The 24677-nt window shown below is 39.9% G+C and overlaps 1 protein-coding gene across 10 annotated transcripts in view; it reads right to left on the minus strand.

Moving 5' to 3' along the window:
• PER3 (period circadian regulator 3) overlaps positions 1-24677 on the minus strand; it is a 69983-nt gene that overhangs the window by 28661 nt on the left and 16645 nt on the right. For 6 of the 10 annotated variants that reach the window (XR_008616960.1, XM_028487893.2, XM_055083799.1 and 3 more), the window contains 9 exons: positions 24160-24238; positions 21976-22082; positions 21550-21706; positions 17295-17400; positions 16285-16413; positions 15723-15849; positions 6268-6400; positions 5584-5708; positions 5151-5336 (listed from right to left, as the gene is read on the minus strand). Coding sequence is in view for 9 of the 10 variants with exons in the window: in XM_028487893.2 (XP_028343694.2) it covers positions 5151-5336; positions 5584-5708; positions 6268-6400; positions 15723-15849; positions 16285-16413; positions 17295-17400; positions 21550-21706; positions 21976-22082; positions 24160-24238 (1149 nt within the window). In the remaining variant the exon portion in view is untranslated. The remainder of the gene's footprint in view (positions 1-5150; positions 5337-5583; positions 5709-6267; positions 6401-15722; positions 15850-16284; positions 16414-17294; positions 17401-21549; positions 21707-21975; positions 22083-24159; positions 24239-24677) is intronic. The other 4 variants (XM_055083801.1, XM_024125626.3, XM_024125624.3 and 1 more) reach the window with 2 other exon arrangements.

The raw sequence follows: 24677 nt of genomic DNA on the forward strand, positions 1-24677 counted from the left end.
TATGGAGAACAGTATGAAGGTTCTTTAAAAACTAGAGCTGCCATATGATCCTGCAATCCCACTCCTGGGCATATATCCAGAAAAGACAAAAACTGCAAAAAGATACATGCACAGCAGTGTTCACAGCAGCAGTATTCACAATAGCCAAGACATGGAAGCAACCTAAATATCCATCGACAGAGGCATGGATAAAGAAGATGTGGTATATATACACAATGGAATATTACTCAGTCATAAAAAAGAATGAAATAATGCCATTTGCAGCAACATGGATGGACCTAGAGATGATCATACTAACTGAAGTAAGTCAGACAGAGAAAGACAAATATCTTATGATGTCACTTACATATGGACTCTAAAAAAATGATAAAATGAACTTATTTACAAAACAGAAACAGACTCACAGACTTAGAACACAAGCTTATGGTTACCAAACGGGAAAGGTGGGGGAGGAGGAGGGATAAATTAGGAGGTTGGGATTAACATACACAAACTACTATATATAAAATAGATAATCAACAAGGACCTACGTATGGCACAGGTAACTCTACTCAATGCTCTGTAATAACTTATATGGAAAAAGAATCTGAAAAAGAATAGATATATGAATTTGTACAATTAAACCACTTTGCTGTAGTATACCTGAAACTAACACAACATTGTAAATCAACTATACTCCAATATAAAATTAAAAAATTTAAAAAATAAGATAAAAGAAGATTGGTCAAAAGCCAAAATAATAATAATAATGTGTTGGTAAGGATGTGGAGAAAAGGGAACCCTTGTGCACTGTTGGTGGGAATGTAAACTGGTGCAGCCACTTTGTAAAACCGTATGGAGGTTCCTCAAAAAATTAAAACTAGAACTATCATATGAACCAGCAATTTCACTACTGGGTATTTATCTGAAGAAAACAAAAACACTAATTTGAAAAGATAAATGCACCTCCACGTTCACTGGAGCACTACTTACAACAGCCAACACAGGGAAACAACCTAAATATCCATCAATGGATGTACAGAGAAACTCCGGTCTACACACACATGCACACATACATACAGGAATATTATCCAGCTATAAAAAAGGATGAAATCTTGCCATTTAAACATGGATGGACCTTGATGGCATTATGCTAAGTAAAATAAGTCAGACAGCAAAAGACAAATACCGTATGATCTCCCTTATATATGGAATCTAAAAATAAACTATTAAAAAAAGTCAAGCTCACAGATACAGAGAACAGATTGGTGGTTGCCAGAGGTGGGGGGTGGGTGAAATGGGTGAACTGGGTTTTTTTTTCAGTTTAAATAAACTGAATGAAATAAAAATAGTTAATTCATCATATTAGCAAACTGAAAAAGAAACTAAAAAAGAAAAATCTTATGATCATCTCAACAGATGGAGAGATTTGAAAAAATCCAACATCCATTTCTGATAAAAAAAATTCTGAGGATATTAGGAATAGAAAGGAACGTCCTCAATTTGATAAAGGACGTTTATGAAAAACCTAGGACTAACATAATTAATGTTTTTTCTCCAATATCAGGAAAAACATAAGAATAGTTGCTCTTGCAACTTTTATTCAATATTTATTAGAGGTTCTAGCCAGTTCAAGAAGGCGAAAAACAAAAAAAAAAAGATTAAAAAGAAGATTGGAAAAGAAGTAAAACTGACTTTCATAGACATGATCATACATGTAGAAAATCCTATGGAATCGACAAAATGTTTCTAGAACTAATAAGTGAGTTTAGCAAGCCTGTAGAATAAAAGATTAATATACAAAAATCAATTATATTTCTATATACTAGCAACAAATAATTGGAAACTGACATTAAAAATAATCCTATTTATAATATGAAATACTTGAGGTTAAAACTGACAAAAGATATGCAAGATCTGTACACTGAAAACTGTAAGATATTACTGTGAGGAATTTAAGAATACCTAAATAAATGAATAGATATACCAGGTTCATGGATTAGAGGACTCTATCTTTTTGAGATATCAATTCTCCCCAAGTTGATATACAGATTCAATATATCAATTCAAATCCCTGCAGGGCTTTTTTTTTTTTTTTAAATTTTTAAAAAAATTTATTTACTTTATTTATTTTTGGCTGCGTTGGGTCTTCGTTGCTGCATGTGGGCTTTCTCTAGTTGTGGTGAGCGGAGACTACTCTTCGTTTTGGTGTGTGGGCTTCTCATTGTTGTGGCTTCTCTTGTTGTGGAGCACAGACTCTAGGCACGCAGGCTTCAGTAGCTGTGGCTCATGGGCTCAGTAGCTGTGGCTCGTGAGCTCTAGAGCGCAGGCTCAGTAGTTGTGGCGCTCGGGCTTAGCTGCTCCATGGTATGTGGGATCTTCCCGGACCAGGGATCGAACCTGTGTCCCCTGCATTGGCAGGCGGATTCTTAACTGCTGCGCCACGAGGGAAGCCCTGCTTCAGGACTTTTTGAATTAGAATATTCAAAGCAATCTTGAAAATGAACAAAGTTGGAGGATTTACACTACCTGATTTCAAGACTTACTATAAAACTATAGGAATCAAAACTGTGTGGTACTGCCATAAAGGGTTTATCAATTTTTGTTCATCTTCAGAGAAGCAACTTTGAGCTTTAATTTTCTGTATTGCCTGTTTTTTACTTTGTTGATTTCTGCTTTTATCTCTATTACTTTCCTCCTTCTACCTGGGTTTATTTTGTTTTTGTTTTTTGTTTTTTTTTGTTTTTTTTTTGGCTAGCTTCTTAAAGTGGAACTTTAGATCCCTGATTTGAGCCTTTTTTTCTCTAACATTAGCGTTTCAAGTTATTAATCTCTTTATAAATATCTCACTTTTACTGATTTCTACTTGAATTAACTCTAGCCAAAGAGTGTAGTTTGTAAAACATCAATTATTTCAAATTTGAGACTTGTATTACATCCCAACCTATTTTATATCTCAGTGAACATGTCATGTGCACTTGAAAAGAATATGTATAACGCAGTTATTGTGTGTTGTGTTCTCTAGATATCAATTAGGTCAAGTGGCTGACCGCACTGCTCAGATCATCTATTTCATTAAGATGTTTTATCATTTGCAGAAAAGGGGTGTTGAGTTCTTCAACTATGATTATGGAAAGACTTTCTCTGACTCATTCAATTTTTGCTTCATATCTTTAAAGGTCTGTTATGAGTGAAAACACTTCCATGTTTGTTATGTCTTCCTGATGAACTGGCTGCTTTGTCACAATGAAATGTCTCTGGTGAGACTCCCTCCTGAAGTCTATTATTAATACAGGCACTCAGCCTTTTTAGGCATGTTGTTTGGATTGTGCATCTTCCCCATCCAATTGTTCTCATCCCATTTGTGAATTTATATTTAAATTGTACTCTGCAGATAGCACACACTTGGGTCTTGATTTATTTTTATCTGTTCTGACAATTTCTGCCATTTTATGTAATTATAGACTTAGTTGGATTTAGAGCTATTATTTTATTGGTTTGATAGGTTCCCTGGTTTTATTGTTGTTTTTGTTGCCCTAATCGCCCTTTCCTGTCCTTCTTTTGGATTATTTGTTTTTAAAAATTACATTTTAGTTTATCTCTTGGCTTTTTAGCTAATTTTTATATCTCATACTCCATCAATCCTGCTATAGATTTAAAAATATCTGTAATGGCAATGGTTTCTGGAGACTAATTGTCAATGGTTTCTGGAGACTAATGGTTTCTGGAGACTAATTCTCTACTCTGCCACTCGTTTGCTGTGTGACTTTGGGCAAGTTGTTACTTAACCTGTTCGTGCCTTAACTGTTCCATATATAAAACAGAAGTAATAACTTGCAGAGAAATGCATTTGGGGTCATGGTCCTCAGACCCAACTCATTATTAGCATAAGGTATAAACTCCAGGAGTACGGGCTTTCCAGAAAGCAAAAGACAGATGCAGTTCAAGAACATCTGGGCTCTGATTCTGCTTTCTCTCCTTAGAATAAAGATGAGCACCTGTAGATGCTGAGACTGGCTTAAGGTCAGGAGAAATGATTATCAGTAAATATCCCTTATTCTTTAAATGAAAGCATGTAGCTTGTAGTATAGAGTCTTTCAAAACAGTAATATAAAACCAGAGTATACAAAGTATAGTGGCACGGTCAAAAAAAGAGCTTTCCATGTTGGGTGAGGCCCTACCTTGCATGGACTGTGTCACTGACAGCTCCCGCCTGCACAGGAATCCAAAGTATTTAAGAACAGGTACTAAAAACACGCATCTGCTCCTCTCCTGAGGGACTAGCTCAACTCCAAAAAACTCTATCTGTGGCTAATTAGAAATAATAGAATAAGATATACAGAAATCATCTAATAGTATAATATAATATCAATAATATAATAAAAAAACAAACAGAAATAATCTAATCTCACAACAGCTGTCGATCTGGCCTTCTCCCACCAATCCACAATCCACCTAGTAACATAACGTTCTCCACCTCAAAGGGTGGTTGTGAGGATTAAATGAATTAATTTATATGAAGAACTAGGGGCAGGGAATGGTACACAGTCACAGCTCAGCATATGGTAACTTATATACCACTGAAGACTAGCAAAGGTGTTAGACATAATCCGAAAACCTGATTGAACACGTTTGTCACCATTTCCTCATCCACCAAATCCTTATGAATAACGTAAAAGTGAAAAAGGATAGGAGACCGTAAAAAGGAATAAAAAGAAGACGTCAGAATAGTTCACCAAATCATTACGTTAAAGGAAGAGCATTTCAAACATACTGTCCTCATTGTTAACAGACAAAATTTGAATGTATATATGACCCATCTAGTCACAACTACAGTCCAAGTTTGAATCGGACACTTTCTTTCAAGGTCAGCAACAGAGTGACCCAAGGCAGTCCCATCCATAATTGAGGGCTTATTATCATGTATCAGGTACCATTCTAGGTGCCTTACGTGTGTCAAGAGTTGATTGGCAAAGGACATAACTAAGAAATACAGTCCAAAATATGTAACCAACATAAACGTGATATTTCCAAAAATACTGTAACTGAATTAAAGAAAAAATTATTTATAATTTAGATGTCATTGCTAAGTAAATGGCATTAATGACTTGTTTTCTCACGACGGTGTATTTAACGTTGAGTGTATTTTAAAATAGAAGGTACCGTGGTACCTGACTCCGGTGGTGGCATGTGAACAACGGTGCTGCTGTAGCTGCACGGCCTCACGTCCAGGCTCAGAGCCGCCTCGGTCAGGGTCTGTGGAGCTCCTCCATCAGCATCTGTGGACCGTCCATCAGCTGGCATTTCTGATGTAGGTAGGGCTGGGATCTGAGAAACAGCTGGTGATGTAAGAGCAACTGACAGTGAAAAGAAAAATTCCCAACCGGAAATTCATTATTAAAGACCCAAACAGTTTACACACACTTATAACTGACAAGTTAAAACCTACTGGCCATAAAGAGGCAATGTGGATTCTTTGTGATTACACAAAGGATTCTTTGTGATTACAATGAAATAATTAAAGTCAGAAGATTAGAGAGAAAACAGAGAGGGGTGGCTTTGTAATAACTCTCTTGATCTAACTATGAAATGCATTCCTGTCACCTTGCAGTGCTTGGACATCATCTGCTCTGTGGCTTTGTCCGTCTTCTTCCGAGGATGAGGAAGTCGTATTTGTACAGGAGATACACTTTCTCTTCAAAGCTGGAATGTTGTAGCTCTTCAGGTACCTGCAACAAGGTAATTCGGTTGCGTATTCCTACCTGCCCCCAACTTTGCATCTTCCACCTTTCTGCTTTTCTCACACCGCCGCCTCTGTTTGGGGTATTTCACATTCTTTTTTTTTGCGGCTGCGCTGCGCACCATGTGGGGTCTTAGTTTCCCGAACAGGGATCGAACCCTGTGCCCCTGCAGTGGGAGTGCAGAGTCTTAACCACTGGACCACCAGGGAAGTCCCTCACTTTCTTCCTGGGTGAAGGCTTCCCTGACCATCCTGGCCTACATCATGGGGTTGTTACATTTCCCTGACTATGGTCTTGAACTGATCGTCAAATCTTAATTTTTATGAGCGTAGGTCTCGTCTTCTCAACTATATTCAAAGAAGGGATGCATCTTCTAATTTTTTGCATCCCCCCAAATGTTCAATTTATTATGAGTTGTAAGTAGTAGATATCCACTGATTGATAGTGAAAAATAAACAGCTGCTAAAAAAAAATGATATAAAGGCCCCATAGTGACAACACATGCTTCTGGAAAAACTAACCTGTTATCAACACTTGTGTCTCATACCTGATAACGCTATCAATACAGTTTATTTGCTGATAGGATGGGCTATGCCGATCCCTTCCCAAACCCTCACAAGACTCGGTGCACATGTTGATATCCTTTAATGTCTGGAAGGAAGAAAAGGCCTTCTGCTCATCTGAAAGAGAATGAAAGAATGCACGATTTAAAATACCACGCGCTTGAGAGTGTGTACTTATTCAGCAAAATTAAATAGTACTTTGGGATATACATGATACTTGAGGACGTATACAGTCAATATTATGTAGTTTTTAAAAATGAGCTCATACCTACTAGAGCATGGCCTTGAGGATATAGGGAGGGGGAAGGGTAGGCTGTGACGAAGCGAGAGAGTTGCATGGACATTGTGACCACGTAGAGGGGTGGGATAGGGAGGGTGGGAGGGAGGGAGACGCAAGAGGGAAGAGATATGGGAACATATGTATATGTATAACTGATTCACTTTGTTGTAAAGCAGAAACTAACACACCATTGTAAAGCAATTATATTCCAATAAAGATGTTAAAATAAAAAAAAATGAGCTCAGATCTAAATGCACTGATATAGAAAGATATCACCTAGAACAATTATATGAATGATGTCATATGGATCTTTTTGTTTTTTTAAATTTTTTTTATTTATTTATTTATTTTTGGCTGTGTTGGGTCTTCGTTTCTGTGCGAGGGCTTTCTCTAGTTGCGGCGAGCGGGGGTCACTCTTCATTGCCGTGCGCGGGCCTCTCACTGTCGCGTCCTCTTGTTGCGGAACGCAAGCTCCAGACGCGCAGGCTCAGTAGTTGTGGCTCACGGGCCTAGTTGCTCCGCGGCATGTGGGAACTTCCCAGACCAGGGCTCGAACCCGTGTTCCCTGCATTAGCAGGCAGATTCTCAACCACTGCGCCACCAGGGAAGCCCCCATATGGATCTTTTGAAAAAAGGAGTAAAACAACTGCTTCAGGCAAAGATTACCAAGGAATAAACCCAAAGGTGAAAGGTTGACGGGGACCTTCACAATGTTACTACCTGTACAACTGATTGATCTTGGCATCACTAAGGGGGATGACAGACACAGTGCATTGCTTATGTGTTGCAACGGAGAGTACACAGCACTGCCCGTGTTGAACTGGTGTCCAACAGAACGTTCTACAATGACAGAATTGTCCTCTATCTGTGCTGTCCAACCTGGTAGCCACTAACACCAGACCCAGCGACTAGCATTTGAAGTGTGGCTACAGCAACTGAGGAACTAAATTTCACATTTTATTTATTTGTAATTAATTTGAATTTAAATTGCAAAATGTGGTTAGTGGCTACCATATCGGATAGCAGAGGTATAGAGAGAGGAAAAAAGACCTCAGGCTGGAGCACTGAAGAACTTGAACTTTCAGTAGAGAATAAGCCAGTAAAGGAGACTTATCCAGGAAGAGACAGATCCTGCAAGGTGTGTTGTCATGGAAACCAAGAGGGGAAACTATTTCAAGGAAGAAGAGTAAAGAATTATGCAAATGCTGTTGAGAGACTGAGACATATTAGCTACTGTTGATACTATTAGTAAAGGTTAGTTTAGCTGCTTGGAGGAGGCTTCTCTATTTTCAGAGGGAATTACGGAAAAATGCTTCACTTTCACTCATTAATTTTACTTTTAATTTTTTTAAACAATTTTCAACTTGAAGGTTTCAAAGGGTTACAAAAATGGTAGAGAGTTCCCATATACCATTCACCCAGCTTCCACTAATGTCACACCTCACATAACCATAGGAAAATGAATGATACTAGGAAATTAACAGCGGCATACTGAGCTACAGTCCATTTGGATTTCACCTGTATTCCCACTAAGTGTCACTTTTCTGGTCCAGAAGTCCAACCAGGATGTGTCAGGATCATGAAAGACAAGGAAAGACTAAGGAGGAATTTAGTTGTCAAATGCCTCCTTAGTCTTTCCTTGTCTTTCATGATCCTGACACTTTTGAAGAGTATGGGGCAGGAATTTTTTAGAAATGCCCCTCCATTTGCGTTTCTCTGGTGTTTTCTTATGATTAGGTTGAGGTGATGCATCTTGGGGAAAATTGCCACAGAAGTGCAGTGCATGATGGTGATATGTTTTATTATTGACACATTAACCTTGATCATTGGTTAAGGTGATGCCTGCCAGGTTTCTCTTATGTAAAGTTACTATTTTACAACGTAATAAAAGATGTAAGCAATAAATGTTCTGGAGGAATACTTTGAAGCCATGCAAATATCCTGTTTCTTTTATACTTTCACCTACTGTGTGCACAACACTGTGAATATACTTAATGCCACCAAACTGTACATTTAAAAATAGTAAATTATATACCTAAAACCACAATTTTAAAAAAACCTTTCATCTAATTTTAGCACTCACTGGAGGATATGCCCTGCAACAGTTACTACTGAGGAATTCTTTCTTTCTTCTCTAAGTCTTATTGAAATATAATTGACATACAGTAGTAAGTTTAAGGCGTACAGCATAATGACTACTGTGGCATTCTAATAGCAATTTCCTGTTTTTTTTACTCCTACATTTATTAATCAAGCTTTTTCTATTAGGAAGAGTTTCCCTTCTCCCCTTTCCCTTTTATTTATGCATCCAATCATTTACCAGCAGGGACTCCTGGATACTCATTTGCTGTGTTATAATCCAATACTATCGTTATTTATTTTGTTGATCAAATTGTTCCAGTTTTGGTCATTAGGTGCTCTTTCAAGTTGTCTCCTGTGTCCCTCGGACATGCCATTTTCTCCCTTTTTTCTTGAGCACTTCCTTACTTCTCTGGTTTCTTTTACGGGAAAAACACATAGGAACCAAGACCTGGGCGCTGGGTGTGCTCATTGCTAAATGTGTCCCTCCTTGTACGTCCCCTCAATGGACAAAGCAAATGTATATCTGTATGTATATCAACGCTTGTCTGGCCATCCGTCCATCCACCCATTAAGCAAAAAGGCATGAGCTCATGCTGATACCTTTAACTCCAATCCAGCGCCAGAGCTCACGCTAGCACGCCCTCTGCTCATCTGCCGTGTGCCTCTCCAGTAGCCAGGAATCTCATCATCTGCAAGGTGTTTGCCTACTTGCTCAATTCTACTCTGCATGTAAAGTAGCTTCAGAATTACTAGCCTGCACTATGGTGAGAAACCAGTTTCCTGAATACTGTGTTTGTGTACATTTATGTTTTGGATTTAGTGCTGGGGTGTCCAGTGAAGACACCGATTTCCAAAGCTACTCAGCAACTTTCTTCCCCACCTCCTTCGGGATGTTTATGCCATTAGTTTGTAACTTGGTTAGGGTCGCTTGTCACAGCCTACACCTCATCTTGGGTTCCCTCTACATTCTGGGGTGGGGTGAGGTACAACAGATCTGTGAGTTTTAACAAATGCACAGCCAGTTGTGATTCCACCACCAGAGTAACAAACAGAACATTTCTCTCACTCAAACATTTCCCTCCAGCTGCCTCTTTGCAGTCAACACATCCCGCAACCTTAGCAAATACTGATCTGTTTTCCGGACGTAGTGTATTCCAGAAGTAATGCCTTCCCAGAACAGAACCACACAACACGCAACCTTTTAGCTCCGGCTTCTTTAACTTAGCAAAATGCATTTAAGATCCATCTGCATTGCTGCATGAATCAAGTTCATTTTTCTTTATTGCCGAGTAGTATTCCATTGGGTAGATGTATCACAGTTTATCTACTCACCTGCTGAATGACATGGAAGTTGTTTCCAATTTTTGGTGAGTGTGAATAAAGTGTAATAAACATTTTCAGACAGGATTTTGTGTGAACGTGATTCTTTATTTCACTTGGGTAAATAACTAAGAATGGAATTGCTGAGTAATATGGTAAGCTTATAAGATTATATTTTAACTTTATAATAAATTGCCGCATTTTCCAAAGTGGCAGCACAATTTTACATTACCCTCAGCAACGTGTGAGAGCTCCAGTTACTCTGCATTCTTGCCAGAACTTAGTGTTGTCAGTTTTCGTTCTTTTAATTTTAGCCATTTTAACGGGTGTGTGATGTGTTTTTAACTTCCTAATGACCAATGGGATTGAGTGTTGTTTCATATGCTATTTGCCATCTATACATCTTCACTGGAAAAGTGTTTAGATCTCTTGACCATTTTAAAATTGGGATGCTTAACTTCTTATTGTTAAATTTTGAGAGTCCTTAATTATTCCGGATACAGCTCTTTATATATAATTTGCAAATATTTTGTCTTTTCATTGTCTTACCAACGTCTTTCAAGGAAACAGTTTTAATTTCAATAGAGTCTAATTTATCAATTTCTTTCTTTTATGGATCATGCTTTTGATGTCATATCTAAAACCTCTTTCCAAACCCAAGATTACAAAGATTTTCTCCTATGTTCTCTTCTAGAAATTTATATTTTAAAAATTGAAGTATAATTGACAGGCAACACTCTATCAGCCTCAAGTGTACAACATAATGCGTCAACATTTGTATACACTGCAAAATGATCACAATAATCTAGTTACCATCTGTCACCATATAAAGTTATAGAATTCTTTTCTTGTGATAAGAGCAACTTTCAAATCTGCAGTACAATATCACTGACTATAGTCAGCAAGCTGCACGTTACATCCCTAGGATTTATTTGTTTTATAGATGGAAATTTGTACCTCCTGATCCCCTTCACCCATTTTGCCCACCTCCCAACCCCCTTCCACTCTGGCAACCACCGATTTATTCTCTGTATCTATGAGCTTTGGTTTGTATTTTTAGATTCCACATACAAGTGAAATCATATGCTATTTGTCCTTCTCTGACTTATTTCATGTAGCATAATACTCCCGAGGTCCATCCATGTTGTCACAAGGAAGACGTCATTCTTTTTTTGTAGCCAAATAGTATTCCATTCTCTGCCTATACCAGTTTCTTTATCCAGTCATCCTCGGATGCACACTTAGGTTGTTTCCATATCTTGGTTATTGTAAATAATTCTGCAGTGAACACAGTGGCGCACATATCTTTTCAAATTAGCGTTTTCATTTTCTTCAGATAAATACTCATAAATGGGACTGCTGGATCATATGGTAGTTCTATTTTTAATTTTTTGAGGAAGTTCCATACTTTTTTCCACAGAGGCTGCACCAATTTACATTCCCACCAACAGTGTAAACGGGTTCCCTTTCCTCCTGGTCCTCACCAACACTTGCTATTTCTTGTCCTTTTGACGACGGCCATTCTGACAGGTGTGAGGTGATATCTCATCGTGGTTTTGATTTGCTGCAGTCCCCGACTATCACTGTGGATTTGCTTATTTCTCCCTGAAGTTTTTATCAGTTTTTGCTTCATGTATTTTGAAGCTCTGATGTTAGGTGCATAAACAGGATTGCTTTATAGTCTCAGAGAATCAACCCCCTTGTCTTTATGCAATATCTCTCTGAAGCCCTTGTTCTAAAGTCTACTGTGTCTGACCTTAATATAGCTTTCCAGTTTTCTTTTGATTCCTGTTAGCATGGTATATCTTTTCTAACCTTTTACTTTTAACCTATGTTTTTAATTTTCAAAATGGGTTTTTGTAGATAATAGGTAGCTGCATCTTGTTTTTTCATCCAGTTTCACAATTTCCAAGTCTTTTCACTGATATACTGAGATCATTCACATTTAATGTGATTGATGTAGCTGGATTAAAATGTACCTCTTGCTAGCTGTTTTCCATTTGTTCCATCTGGGTTTTTTGTTTCTTTTTTCCTCCTTTTCTACCTCATTTTGGGTTAAGTGTTTTAAATTACATTTTAACACCTCTACTGACATTATTTATACTTCTTTAAAAACTTTAACTAATAATTGTCCTAAAGTTTACAATATACATCTTTAAGGACTCAGTTTCTATCTCCAAATAGTATATTCCAAATACTATAATATGGAAAGAATTTACACAGTATATTCCTAATACTTCACTCCCATCCTTTGCAGTATTTTTACATATGTTATACATGCAGAATACTATTGTTGCTTTAGTTAGTTATGTGTTACAGTAATTAAAAATAAGTAAAAAATAAAATTTATTTTATCTTCATTTATTCCACTTCCAGTGCTCTTCATTTCTTTGTGTAGATCCAAGTGTTATGTCTGACATCATGTTCCTTCTACCTTTACAAATTCCTTTAGGATTCTTATAGAACAGATCTGCTGGCAATACATACCCATAGTTTTTGTTTGAGAAAAATCTTTATATCTCCTTCATTTCTGAAAGATACTTCCCACTGCGTGTACCATTCTACGTTGACGGTTTCTTTCCTTTGAAGATGTTACTCTATTGTGTTCTAACGTTCACAGTCTCTGAAGAAATGTCTCCTGTAATTCTTATTCTTATCTTTGTTTTTCTGTAATCTATCATTTTCCCCTGGTTGCCTTCAAGATATTCTCTTTGGTTTTATTTTAGTTTGAATATGATATGCCCAAGTGTGTGGTGTTTTTATTTTTTGATTTTTTTTTCTTTTCTTTTCTTTTTTTTTTGTATTCATGCTACTTGATGTTCTTTGAATCTGGAAAATCAGCCATTATTTCAAGTATTTTTCCCGGGATTCCAATTACTCATATGTTAGATCATTTAATCTTGTCCCCAAATTCTTAAAAGGCTCTACCTTGTATGTTCCTTTCTCTTTGTGTTTCAGCTGTGTAATTTCTATTTATCTATCTTCAAGTTTACTGATTCTTTTCTTGGTTGAGTGCCCACCAAAGGCATATATTCATCTCCAGCATTTCTAACATTTCCATCTGATCCTCTCTTTCGTGTTCCATCTCGATGCTGTGATTACTTCGGTGGTTTTTGCATGTTACCCACTTTGTCCATTAGAGCCTTTAATGTATGTATTATTCAGAGTTATTTCCAACATCTGTGTCCTACCCGACTCTCGTTCTTGTTCGGACGACTGCTTTGTCTCTTCGGAGGTTTTTTCCTTGCTTTTCGTATGCTTCATAATTTGCCGAAAACTGAACATGTATAAGACAGTAGGGACGGGGCATGCCTTTCCTTCCACTAGGTCTGTGTTCCAGTTAATCTGGTTAAGCTTTAGGCCAGGTCTGAGGTTTGCTGTTGCTATGGTTTCACTCACCGTATGACAGCTTTCAGATCCCTCTAGTGACACTCTGCGCTTCAGGTGGCGGCTGGTTTCCTGAGAGCTCTTTTTTCCAACGTCTGCTCCACTTCCAGGCTTCGGTCTTCCCTGCACTGTGCCTCAGAGAAGGTCTGTCTCTTGTAGGTGACTTGAATCAGTCAGTCACAGGGTCCAGCACTTACCTCACTTCTCCTTGCGAGTATGTGCCTCTCCTCAGATTTCAGGCCTGCTGGCTGCCCTGTAACCTCAGCACTCTGATGGGTTCAAGAGAGAACATGAACTTGCTCTCCGTCTGGCTTTTTTCCTCACAAGTTTGGAATGATGCTCTTTCCAGCTCTCCCTGAGCAGAAACCAAAGCACTCTCGCTCTGAGTTAGTTCAGTGTATGAATCATCTTCTTTCACTTGGGCTTTGCATCACCCTCGCAGTAGAACGTTCAGTTTTCTCCAATTTCCCCAATTACTTCTCTGGCAGCTGGCATCGGTCTGCAGAGCCGTGGAAAGGACTTTACATCTCTTTGTTGTTCCTTGCCCTTCCATAATAAGTTTAAAAGTTTCCCTTCTTATTCTATTCTAAAGCATAACCTGCCTTTATAAGAAAGGTAAACATACATACTTAAAACCTTATGTTCTTGTGTGCTCCAGCACCCTGTATATAATAAAATATATATACAATGACCATTTAGTATTTTCCTTTTCATTGGCGCCTATCTCTACTCAATTTCTAATATTCAAATTACAACGTTTTCTATCTTTAAGTCACCTTCTTGTTTCTCTTCAGTAAAAAGTAACAAAGATTTTTTTTACTAGCTCTTTAACCTTGTAGGTCTTAAACTGTTAATAAAAACAAGACGCCCAAATAACATTAGTTCTCCAAAGTTATTCCAAATGGCATAACTTCCCCCCAAAGTCGCATCTTATGTGTATTAGTCAAATATAGCACATAGGTAAGTAGTAAGAAAATTTCAGTTTCTAAAATAGCAGCCTAAGTACACAGAGTTAGGTATAGCTTAAATTTTATAAAATGTTGAATGACTGAACATGGATGATGCTTAAATATATAGCCTTCAAAACAACAGTACTGATGGTATTACTAGACCAATGCAACGACAGGTGATAAGAAACGGAAAAGCAGGAGGTTAGAAAGGATTTCTACCCTGAGAAGAAATTCCAGAGGTCACGATGTAAGATTGTGGCACTAACATGAGGTCGTAGGCCAAGGCAGCAGCAAGTAGCACTGACTGGATCAGACAATGAAGAAAACATCTAGAAATTTTAGATTAAAATCTCCTCAAAGAACTTTCTCTGGCAGGATATGGAATAATGATACACAACAAGACAGATATTTAAGATAAATTCTTTTGTGGGGGAGATCTGAGGGTTTCACGGGACCAAAAAAGGTTGTCATTTCTACCTTGCGCCCTTACGTCTACAGCAAAAGAAACAACCGGAACTTGAAACCTCCTGCCAAGATGAATAAAAACCCAAAAAACTACAGGACGGGACTTGCTGTATCTGGAGGGTGTCCTACGGGCTCCCAGTGATATCACCTGTAGGAGCAGCAGTTTGATATTTTTCTGTGGCAATCATATCAAGTCCTGAAAAGTACAGCTACTATTATTATTATTGACTTTAGAGAGGAATTTTCACCCTACTGTGTAGAACACCCACATTTGATGGTGGTAGGTGGCCAAAATCTATAACGTTTAGGTGGCCAAAATCTATAACGACTTCCCAAATTATATTGATATTAACATTCAAGGAGAAAAATTAAGAGAAAGTTATCTAAGTTAAGAAGTTAGCATAATTTGATCTCTATATTATAAAACTTTATATATAGAGAACTATATAATTCTGTATATAGAAGCACGCAGGTTAGCTTCTCAAAATAACGTCAACCATCAAGACCGATCCAATTCCTCTGGGGTGCTCCCTACCTCATATTTGAGAAAAGTAAACATGTAATCAAGAAAAAGGCCAAGTTTTTCATTCAATTTAGGTCACAAACATTCTCCATTTGTTTGAAATGAAAGGGAGGGATTATCATTTTAATATACTTTATTATCTGAAATGTATTCTAAAATTACCTCTTTTGGTTTACAGATAGCTCACATGGAGGGAATCTACGAATTGGGTGGAATTAGCAGAAAAGTCAATTCTTTCGTAGACGTATACTGTGACTACATTCTAATACCATTTAGCTTTCCGGACAGTATTTGCTGCTGCCATTGTTATTAGTAGTAGTAGTACTGTTAACTTTTGTTATCTGGGCACGTAAGCCTGAACAGCAGCAGCCCAGAGTCATGGCTTCGTGAGGGCGGCTCTGGGAGGGGGGCGGGGCGACCCTGCTGACTCACCACCACGCTGTCCCGGGCCGGTCCCCATCACTTGCTTCTTTGGTGATTCGGCCCTTGACTCGATGTACAGCTGCTGGCCTAGATTCTTGATTTTGTTTACACTGGCACAGACCTGCTGCAAAGTCAACTTAGGGAAAAGAATGATAAACAATGTTTCAAAGATTACAAAAATGTGCATTAAAAGATACATAAACGAAATACATTTAACTTTTGGTTCTCTGTAGACAGAATGACTGAAAGCACAGTAATAGCATTAATTCAGTCTCCCGCTGCACCCACAGCACACGAGGAGCAGGGAAGCTTTACAGCAATCTGTCCACAACATGCTAATTTTTAGGAAGCACACGATTGACCCAAATATCACCTTCTAAAGGTGATATTTTCTTTTTAGAGACATTTTCCCAAACCAAAATGGATCAGAATGTCTATTACCAGACCAGATCTTCCAGACGAGAACTAAGAAGCCACACGCGTCGAGGTACAGAACCAGCACCGCCATGTTACGGATAACGACACAGGAAGAAAAGGACACGTGCTCAGAAGCACCCGTGTGCTCGCTCACCGGTGCCTTCTGCACCTCGTCCACGCAGCGCCCGCTGGACTCACTGCAGGAGGCGATGCTGAGGTGATGCTCCTGAGACCCGCTGCTCCCCAGGCTCCCACAGCCACTGGATGCGCTCCCGTGAACGGGCTGCAAGAGAGAGGGGCCCGTCGCAGCCCCGGGTGATGTGGCCGTCAGAGCAGAGACACAGCATTACCTACCTCTGAGCTTACCTACGGTCAGCACAAAATTAAGATGAAAATTTCTGAAATCCTAAATGAGGTGTGTCAAGGGTGATGCTGACATGGAAGACATTCCTCTCTCACCTCGGTAATTCTCAAGGGCAGAACCTACTTTTCTAGTCTAGGTGGGTATTTCTAGAACAACAAATGTTTTAAAAGCCACAGTAAATACATTTAACAAAACATGAAAATAAACTCTAACTCTTTATGCTGAGCTTGGAATAGACAGAACAAATTAAATACATACTGTACTTTTCCCCAAGAACCTCAGAGATACTTTATGAACTCTAGAAACTGTACGAAAGACATTTTGAACACTACTGGGTAACAGTTTTAGTGACACCATCAGTAAATGCTTGACAAGTTTACTGATTGACTCCCTAGTAGAAAGCATTTTGGTATTTGTTTTCAACAAGCAGTTTTTCCTACTTTGGCTCATAATGACTAGAGATACAGGGACCTGCCACCCCTCTCCCCACCTTTAAAACTGCAATTATTAAAAAAAAAAAATAGTTGGATTCTTACAAAAATAGATTGGATTGGATTAGATTGGATAGATTGGATTCTTACAAAAAGTCCTGTGTATTTAACACAGAAAAAAGGAAAACAAGATTAATGAAATTTAATTTGAAAACAAAAAGAGGAAGACAAAAAAGTCTGGAATGCAGAGGGTAAGGACTTCACTCTCCTCAGTTTATTTCTGTGAAGTGACTTTACTAAGACTGAATGTTAAAATTAAAGACAATTATGGGAATATTATGTTTGTTTTTTTAAAATCTCTCACTTTACCTGTAAGAGAAGTCTGTGAATTTGTTCTTGTAATTCTATTATGTCTCTGTCATTACTGTTCATCTTTTTTGCTCTGGTGGCAAAAACATCCTCATTTAGTGGACTCCTACAAAATGCCAAGTGAAAGACTGAGTCAGGCAATTTCAAGTTCATTTACAACGAAGGCTAAAGTGACTTTTAATAGAAAATTCAAACAATAAACCTATGCTTTTACAAAGCAGCTCTTCAACTCCAAATATAGAAAATATGAAGCTCAAACTCTATTCATAGAGGTAGAGAGAATCCTAGGAAACAAATGAGGTATTAACCGTCTTCTTTAGTTTCTCTGCAGCTGTAATCATTCTACTGTATCTGTATAAATTTAAAATCAGTGGTAGGTACACCCCTAGCTACTAAAATACCTTCAACAGCTACTGGTCTCAGAATTTAACATGAACTGAGTAACCTACTGCCTATGAGAAATTTTAGGACCTTAAGTTTGGCAAACACACTGAATGCTTAATGTACCTAATCACTCAAGCTACCTAGCGAAGATGATTCTGCAGCCCACCCGCGTGGTGAACACGTGGTTGCCACAAAATCTTCAGTCTTATTTATACCCCAATTCCAGAGCATCTGAAATCTACCACCGGAATACGGTGAGAGGCAGACACGTCAACAGAAAGAGCAGCAGACAAGCGACTGACATTCACTTAGGCCCCTCTGTGCGACAGGAAGTGCTGTTTTATAACACACATCAAGAATAAGCGACATCTTCTGCACCCTTACGACGTGCGGGCGCTGTGCCAGCCGCTCCACCAGGCACCCCCGCCTCGCTTCCCCGAGCCAGACCTCGGCTCAGGTCCCCCGCTGTCGGGTCTGCCAGGTGCTCCCGAGGCCCAGAGTCCCGGCTCCAGGCCGCACGCTCTCGGCCACCACACTGCCCGGCCTCTCGGCGCCTCGGTCGTACGGGTGCTGCTAACATCGGACGTGCCGTGGGCCAGACACGTCACCTCCTGAGCCCTCGCGACCCTGGGAGGTAGGAATCAACCCGGCAGAGGTGAAGAAACTTGCCGAGCTGCCGGGGCCAGGCGGCCGGGTCGCGTCTGAAGCCGCACGCCCGACCCCCGAGCCGGCTCTCCCTCCTTTTCCTGTTACGCGTCCTGCACGCTGCCTCTCACACCTCAGACGCGCGGCAACACTTCCCCCGAGACAGAAACTCCTGGCAGGAACGGCGGGACGCCAGCGGGGTCACGGGAGGCGTCAGCAAGAGGCCGCGTCCCCGGCACAGGCCCCCAACCCCCGCCCCCGCCCAGAGCCCGGGAGGCGCCAGGCCCCGTCCGGCGGCACCGGCTCCGCGATGCGGGACGCGGAGGGCCAGCTGCACCGGGCCGGCAGCCTGACACTGGCACTTCTCAGGTGGCCCTCCTGTCCTCCTCCCCCCCCTGCCCTCCCCCTCCCCCCGCCGCTGGGCGTCAGGCTCCTCCCACGCTCCGTTAGCTCCTCCGGCGCGCCTCCCACGGCCCGGCACGTAAATGCGTGGTTGCGTCAAAGAAGGGTCCCTGGGGGCTAGAGTGCATCCCCGCGTGCGGTGAGCCTGAATGTCTTCCAGAGGCGTCTGGGCTGCTGTTCAAGTGCAATGCTGAGTGGCAACAGAACGTTCTGCTTTGTGCTATGAGATGTGGATGTTCCCAGGGGTGACCCTTCCAACAAAACCAAGTTGGGCTTTTAATCACCATTTACAGAACTCAAAGGATTCACCGCCTTCATCAAATGGTGTCAAGCTCGCCATGAAGCGTTGGCGGCGGCGGCGGCGGCGGACGTCAGGCGACGGGTCTAGGAGTAAAGAAGGAAACCTGGTGTCCGTCTCCACTTTGCAACCTCCTGCCTCAGTGATCGCCGGGAAAGTGACTCTGTTTCACAGGATGCAGGTTGTTTTTGTTGTTTTGCTTTTTGTAAAATCAGAGGTTACGGCACCCAGCCTCCCTTCCCACAGAGCTGCTGGGAAGGACCTGAAGAGAGCCGGCTGCTCCCATAGCCCCCTCCCTACTTCAGCTGTCACGCTTTCCAAAACTCTGCTCGCGCGTCACAGTGCCATTGCTGTTTTCCGTTCTCCGGTACGCGGTGGGCGGCAAAGGGAACGTCTGTTCCGTTTATATAACCTCAGCCTCAGCCTAGCACAACGCTTGACTCAGCAGGTGGCCGTAAACACTTACTGAAGGAACGAATGCATTAAAATAATTTTATAAACGTAATAGATAATTACTGTTCGATGAGAGAAATTAATACCTACCAGCCTCTAAACTCCCTCGCATAATCCTGGATCTTGAGATGCATTTATTGGTGTAATTTTAAAAAAACACTGAAAACACTGGGAGTGCTAATATGTCGGTTTATGCCATATATTTTTAATCAAAGAACTGAAAGGATGGCTTGGAGAATGAATCTAGGATGCACCTCTAGCACTGACGGGGAGGTACTCAGACCGGTCAACAGACAGCCAGATGGACGTCTCATCAGAGGAACTGTACTTGCTTTGGGGTTTCCTATATTCATCCTAAGCAACCATCTGATTTTTAAAAAATATTTATTTATTTGGCCGTGCCGGGCCTTAATTGTGGCACGCGGGACCTTTTTTGAGTTGCGGCATGTGAGATCTAGTTCCCGGACCAGGGATCGAACCGGGGTCCCCTGCACTGGGAGGGCGGAGTCTAAGCCACTGGACCACCAGGGAAGTCCCCAACCATCTGATTTTATTTTCACTTCCCAAGAGGTCTCCCTACTGGGAAAAAAAAAAGTCCTTTCTGAGCAGCATGAATAGCACTTCCTTGGCAGTCATATTCGTTACCTCAATTATCCAGTTAGTTTTCTACCATAAATCAGCCTCATGAGTCAGGGCGGCAAGGAGCCCGATTCTTCCATTAAAGCTGCAGACCTGCTCTGCTGAGAGGCCAAACCCGCGAGCACAACAAGGTCAGAGCAACCTGAGGCCTATCTCACCGTGGCCAAAACACCACTCTATCACAATATAACACGTGATAAAATACTCTTACTGGGAGATGTACCGTTCTGTGCACAGAAGTTTTATGCTTCTTTGTACAAAGTTGTATAACAAAATACAAAAGACAGAGTTGCTCAATCTCAGCATGACACTGAAGAGTTAGGTATAATTTCCACTCTTAAAAGAAATAGACATCAAAAGGAAACTTATGGGATGGGCCGGTTGAGAAACCTATAGGTCAATTTTAAATGGACCACAGAGTCCAGGGACTAGGAGTATCTCAGATTACAAGAACCGTGGTCCAGGTTGCTCTGGATCCATTTTGCAAGGTTGTTATATGGACAGGTAACAACAGTCAAGCAGGCTTGGGTCAGCCATGCTGGCAGGAGCATAAATATGAAAGAATTTAAATATTAAAAATAAAGATTTAGGGACTTCACTGGCGGTCCGGTGGTTAAAGACTTTGCCTTCCATTGCAGGGGGTGCAGGTTCAACCCCGGGTCGGGGAGCTAAGATCCCACGTGCCCGGAGGCCAAAAAAACCAAAACATAAAACAGAAGCAATACTGTAACAAATTCAACGAAGACTTTAAAAATGGTCCACATCAAAAAAAAAAAAAAAAGATTTAATGAAATTGACACAAGTAAGTGGAATCTGACAGCAGAAGGCTGATATAAAAAATTTTACATGCTCACTAAAGAGAACCTTAAAATTCAGAAAAGGAGAAAAAACAAAAGTTCCCCCAAAATCCCACTATCCACACATAACCAAAATGTATATTTTATTTCCTTCTAATCTTCTTTTTCCTATTTCATAGTGTTCGTGTTTTAAACATAATTATAATCATACTGTATCAAAAATTCTGTATGCTGCTTTTTACATCATCTAATATATCAATTTCCCATGTTATATACTCTCTGTAAAAATTTTTATTGACCGATATAATAACATGTCAAGCAGATATTTCAGAATCTACTTAATGATAGACATTTAAGCTATTACAATTAAAAAATGCTGCAAAATCTGTCTTTTCTTTATAAGGCTTTCTGTATTTCGGCTTCTTTAGAATATTCCAGTAAGGGAATCGTTAGGCCAAGGAGGTAGAAATCTTATAAAGCCCTTGATACTTATTGCCAAACTGTCTTCCAGAAGCACTGAAAAAAAACCTGTCCTTCATTTAGTTCACGTGTCAGTTGATTCAAAGGGGAATCAATTGGCCAAAGAATATTATTTGGAAAAAGATTTTTTAGAAAAGACGCAAACTGATCGACTTACGTTCGCACTTTATGCCGACCGATGATGAAGGAAACCTTCCGGCTCCATGGGTTCACAAAGCTGGACCAACTGGAATCCAATACGATGTAATCCCCATTTTGAGAACAAAATCTAATGGGTGAATGTTCAAAGGGAAGATGGCCTGCATACTTCAAGACTATATAAAATAATAAGACAAAATTAGAATTTATTTAACACGGATACTGATTACAAATGTTTTCTTTTAAGGCATTTATTTGTAAACGTTTTAGAATGTCAATAAAGAAACAAAAAAATTGTTTCGGCAGTTCCAATACATTGCTTACCTGGTTAAAGGTTAAGCTCTAACGATTAGAGCTTGTGAGACCCTCTAGTGAGAAATGAAATGACAAACTTAAAAAGAGCAATGAAAAAAAAACGTCCTCCTATAAAGAAGTAGGTCCTTACCTTTTTGGTGTACGGCGACCATCAGAGAACGATCTTCCGGGTGCAGGTATGTCAGGATGGACGTTCCAATCAGATCCTGAGGTAGGTAACCCAGCAAAGGCACCGCTCTGAGCACAGACACAGCACAGGCAGCATGTCACACGCACCAAGTAACTCATACCTTATACACTTTCAACAGTACTTTTCAGCTAAAGTCTAAATATGACAAAGGATATGCCAAAGATGTTCACTACAGCATTTATAAATGCTACTCACAACCCAAGTGCCTATATTGTGGGGAAATAGATACACAATCTGAGAAGTGTTGGTCATCTGACACATTGCCTCAGAATCACCTGTGAACCTTCTAAAAAACAGATTTGCAGGCTCACCGCAAGCTTACTAAATCAGAATTTCTGTGGTAAGACTAGGAGTCTATACCGTTAACAAGTTCCTCAGAGGTCTCTGATGCCCTCCATTTTGCTGCCTTTTAAAAAGTCTACAAAGATCACATTATAACATAGAAAAATGCTTACGATGTTAAATGAATAAAGCAGGCTACACATTTATACAGAATAATTAAAATTATACAAAAACAATGTCTCCCAAAAGGTGATATCAAATAGACAACCAGTCACAAAGCCATTTGTAGGATAAAGGTTCATGGGAAAATTCTGATGTACAGACACTCATGATGACTTAGAAAAAACTAACTCCATAAACATTTTCTACGTGTACAGATTCACAAACGCTTTCTAATGCAATAAACTTGAGCTGTTTTCAGAATAACTTCAGCTAAAATTTTCTTACTTTCTACGGATTATATTATACAAAGTATCTCACTCATTACTGTTTAGTTTCAGGGTAACTAAACGGTAATAAATAGGTAATAAACCCATTTCCAGATGCTAAAGAAATTTTTTTTAAGCCTTTTTTTTTTTTTTTTTTGGCCGCACCACTCGGCTTGTGGGATCTTAGTTCCCCGACCAGTGATTGAACCCGGGCCCTCGGCAGTGAAAGCATGGCGTCCTAACCACTGGACCGCCAGGGAATTCCCTGTATGTTAAAATTTTTTACAAAGCCAAAATTCATAACTATCATAACTGTGCCAGGTTTTTTTGACATTTTTGCTTATGCTTATCTGTGGTAGGGTACATTGGTTCTCAGATTTTCAGATTTCACAAATAAGTAAAATTTTAAAATAAATGCGGGGGGAAATGGAGGGTACGAACAGGGGATAACAATGTTTTGTTTTTCCAAATAAAGGTATTGAAAAAACAACAATAAGCAACAACTATTATGTACTGTCACTAACTCTTTAAATAAGAAAGACTATTTTAATAACCAAAAAAAAAAAAGCAGGAAGGACGTTAAGTTCAAAATAAGTAACAGTTCTTCACACACGAAAAAATCTGCCTTCTTTTTCTTTCTCTTTTCCCCCCTCACTTCAGACTAATAAAAATTCATCATAAACTGTTTGGGAAGCACCTGCCTAGCTGGAAATAACACTGGAATAGGACTTGGAGGCCAGAGTCGTGGTCTCATTTGGACCACAGTCATCTAATACTACGTGGTCCACGTTCATTGTCCTCTTGTGCAAAATGGAAAAATAATTTCTGACTTTCCTAAAGCTTTGAAATAAATATGATAATGTGTAAATCTTAGCACTATAACATGCAAGATATTCACATTAAAAATTTACACAACACGGGACTTCCCTGGTGGTCCAGTGGTAAAGAATCCGCCTTCCAATGCAGGGGACACAGGTTTGAGCCCTGGTCCGGGAACTAAGATCCTACCCGCCGCGGGGCAAATAAGCCCGCGCGCCACAACTACTGAGCTCGTGCACCTCAGTGAGACAGCTTGCCTGCCGCAAACTACAAAGCCCACGCGCTCTGGAGCCCGCGCGCCGCAACCAGAGAGAAGCCCGCGCTGCAACGAAGAGATCCTGCGTGCCTCAGCAAAGACCCCGTGTGCCGCAACTAAGACCCGACGCAGTCAAAAAATATATATATAAGGAAAATAAATAAATATTTTTAAAAATTTACACAACACAAATTTCAAACTAACAAAACTCAAATGCGCAAATGAATAGATTCAGCTCTACCACGTTACGTTTAACATATGTTAGACGTTATGTAAACTTTTAAGTATTTTTATTTATTTTCAGAAACAAGTTTCTTTTAGGCTTAAAGGGGTACTTACCTTTCATCTATTTCAAGAAAAACACACCCGGGGGTGTGTGTTGTGGTAAAAATTCTTTTATCCACTGGGATTCGAGGAGCTATGGAAACCAGAAAGACCGGTTTAAAGGCAAATACCTCATTAACTATCCACTTAACATATTAAAGAGGGAACAAACGCTATATGCCACGGCAGAAATCTCACCTAGGCACCAGGCCTTTGAGCAGCCACAGCTAATAACTTTCATTATTAACCACATTTTAATTAGGTCAAAACGTGATGCCTACTAAAGTTAATTTTAAACAGACAGAAAGTCTGTGCACATCGAATAGTTTACCCATCACAATCTAACAGTCAAAGCTGGGGTCATTTAGAGTTCAGGACAAAAATGTTTCATCATATTTAGGGGCTGAATACAACTAAGCTAATAGGATGTGAAACGTCAGTGCAACAGGGACGCATTTAATCTGTAATAAAGTTGGCACGGTCGGTGCTGCTACAGTCTGCTTTGACAAGGTAGAGATTAATACATTAGGGAA

The sequence above is a fragment of the Physeter macrocephalus genome, chromosome 3 (genome assembly GCF_002837175.3).
Source record: "Physeter macrocephalus isolate SW-GA chromosome 3, ASM283717v5, whole genome shotgun sequence".
Taxonomy (NCBI): Eukaryota; Metazoa; Chordata; class Mammalia; order Artiodactyla; family Physeteridae; genus Physeter; species Physeter macrocephalus.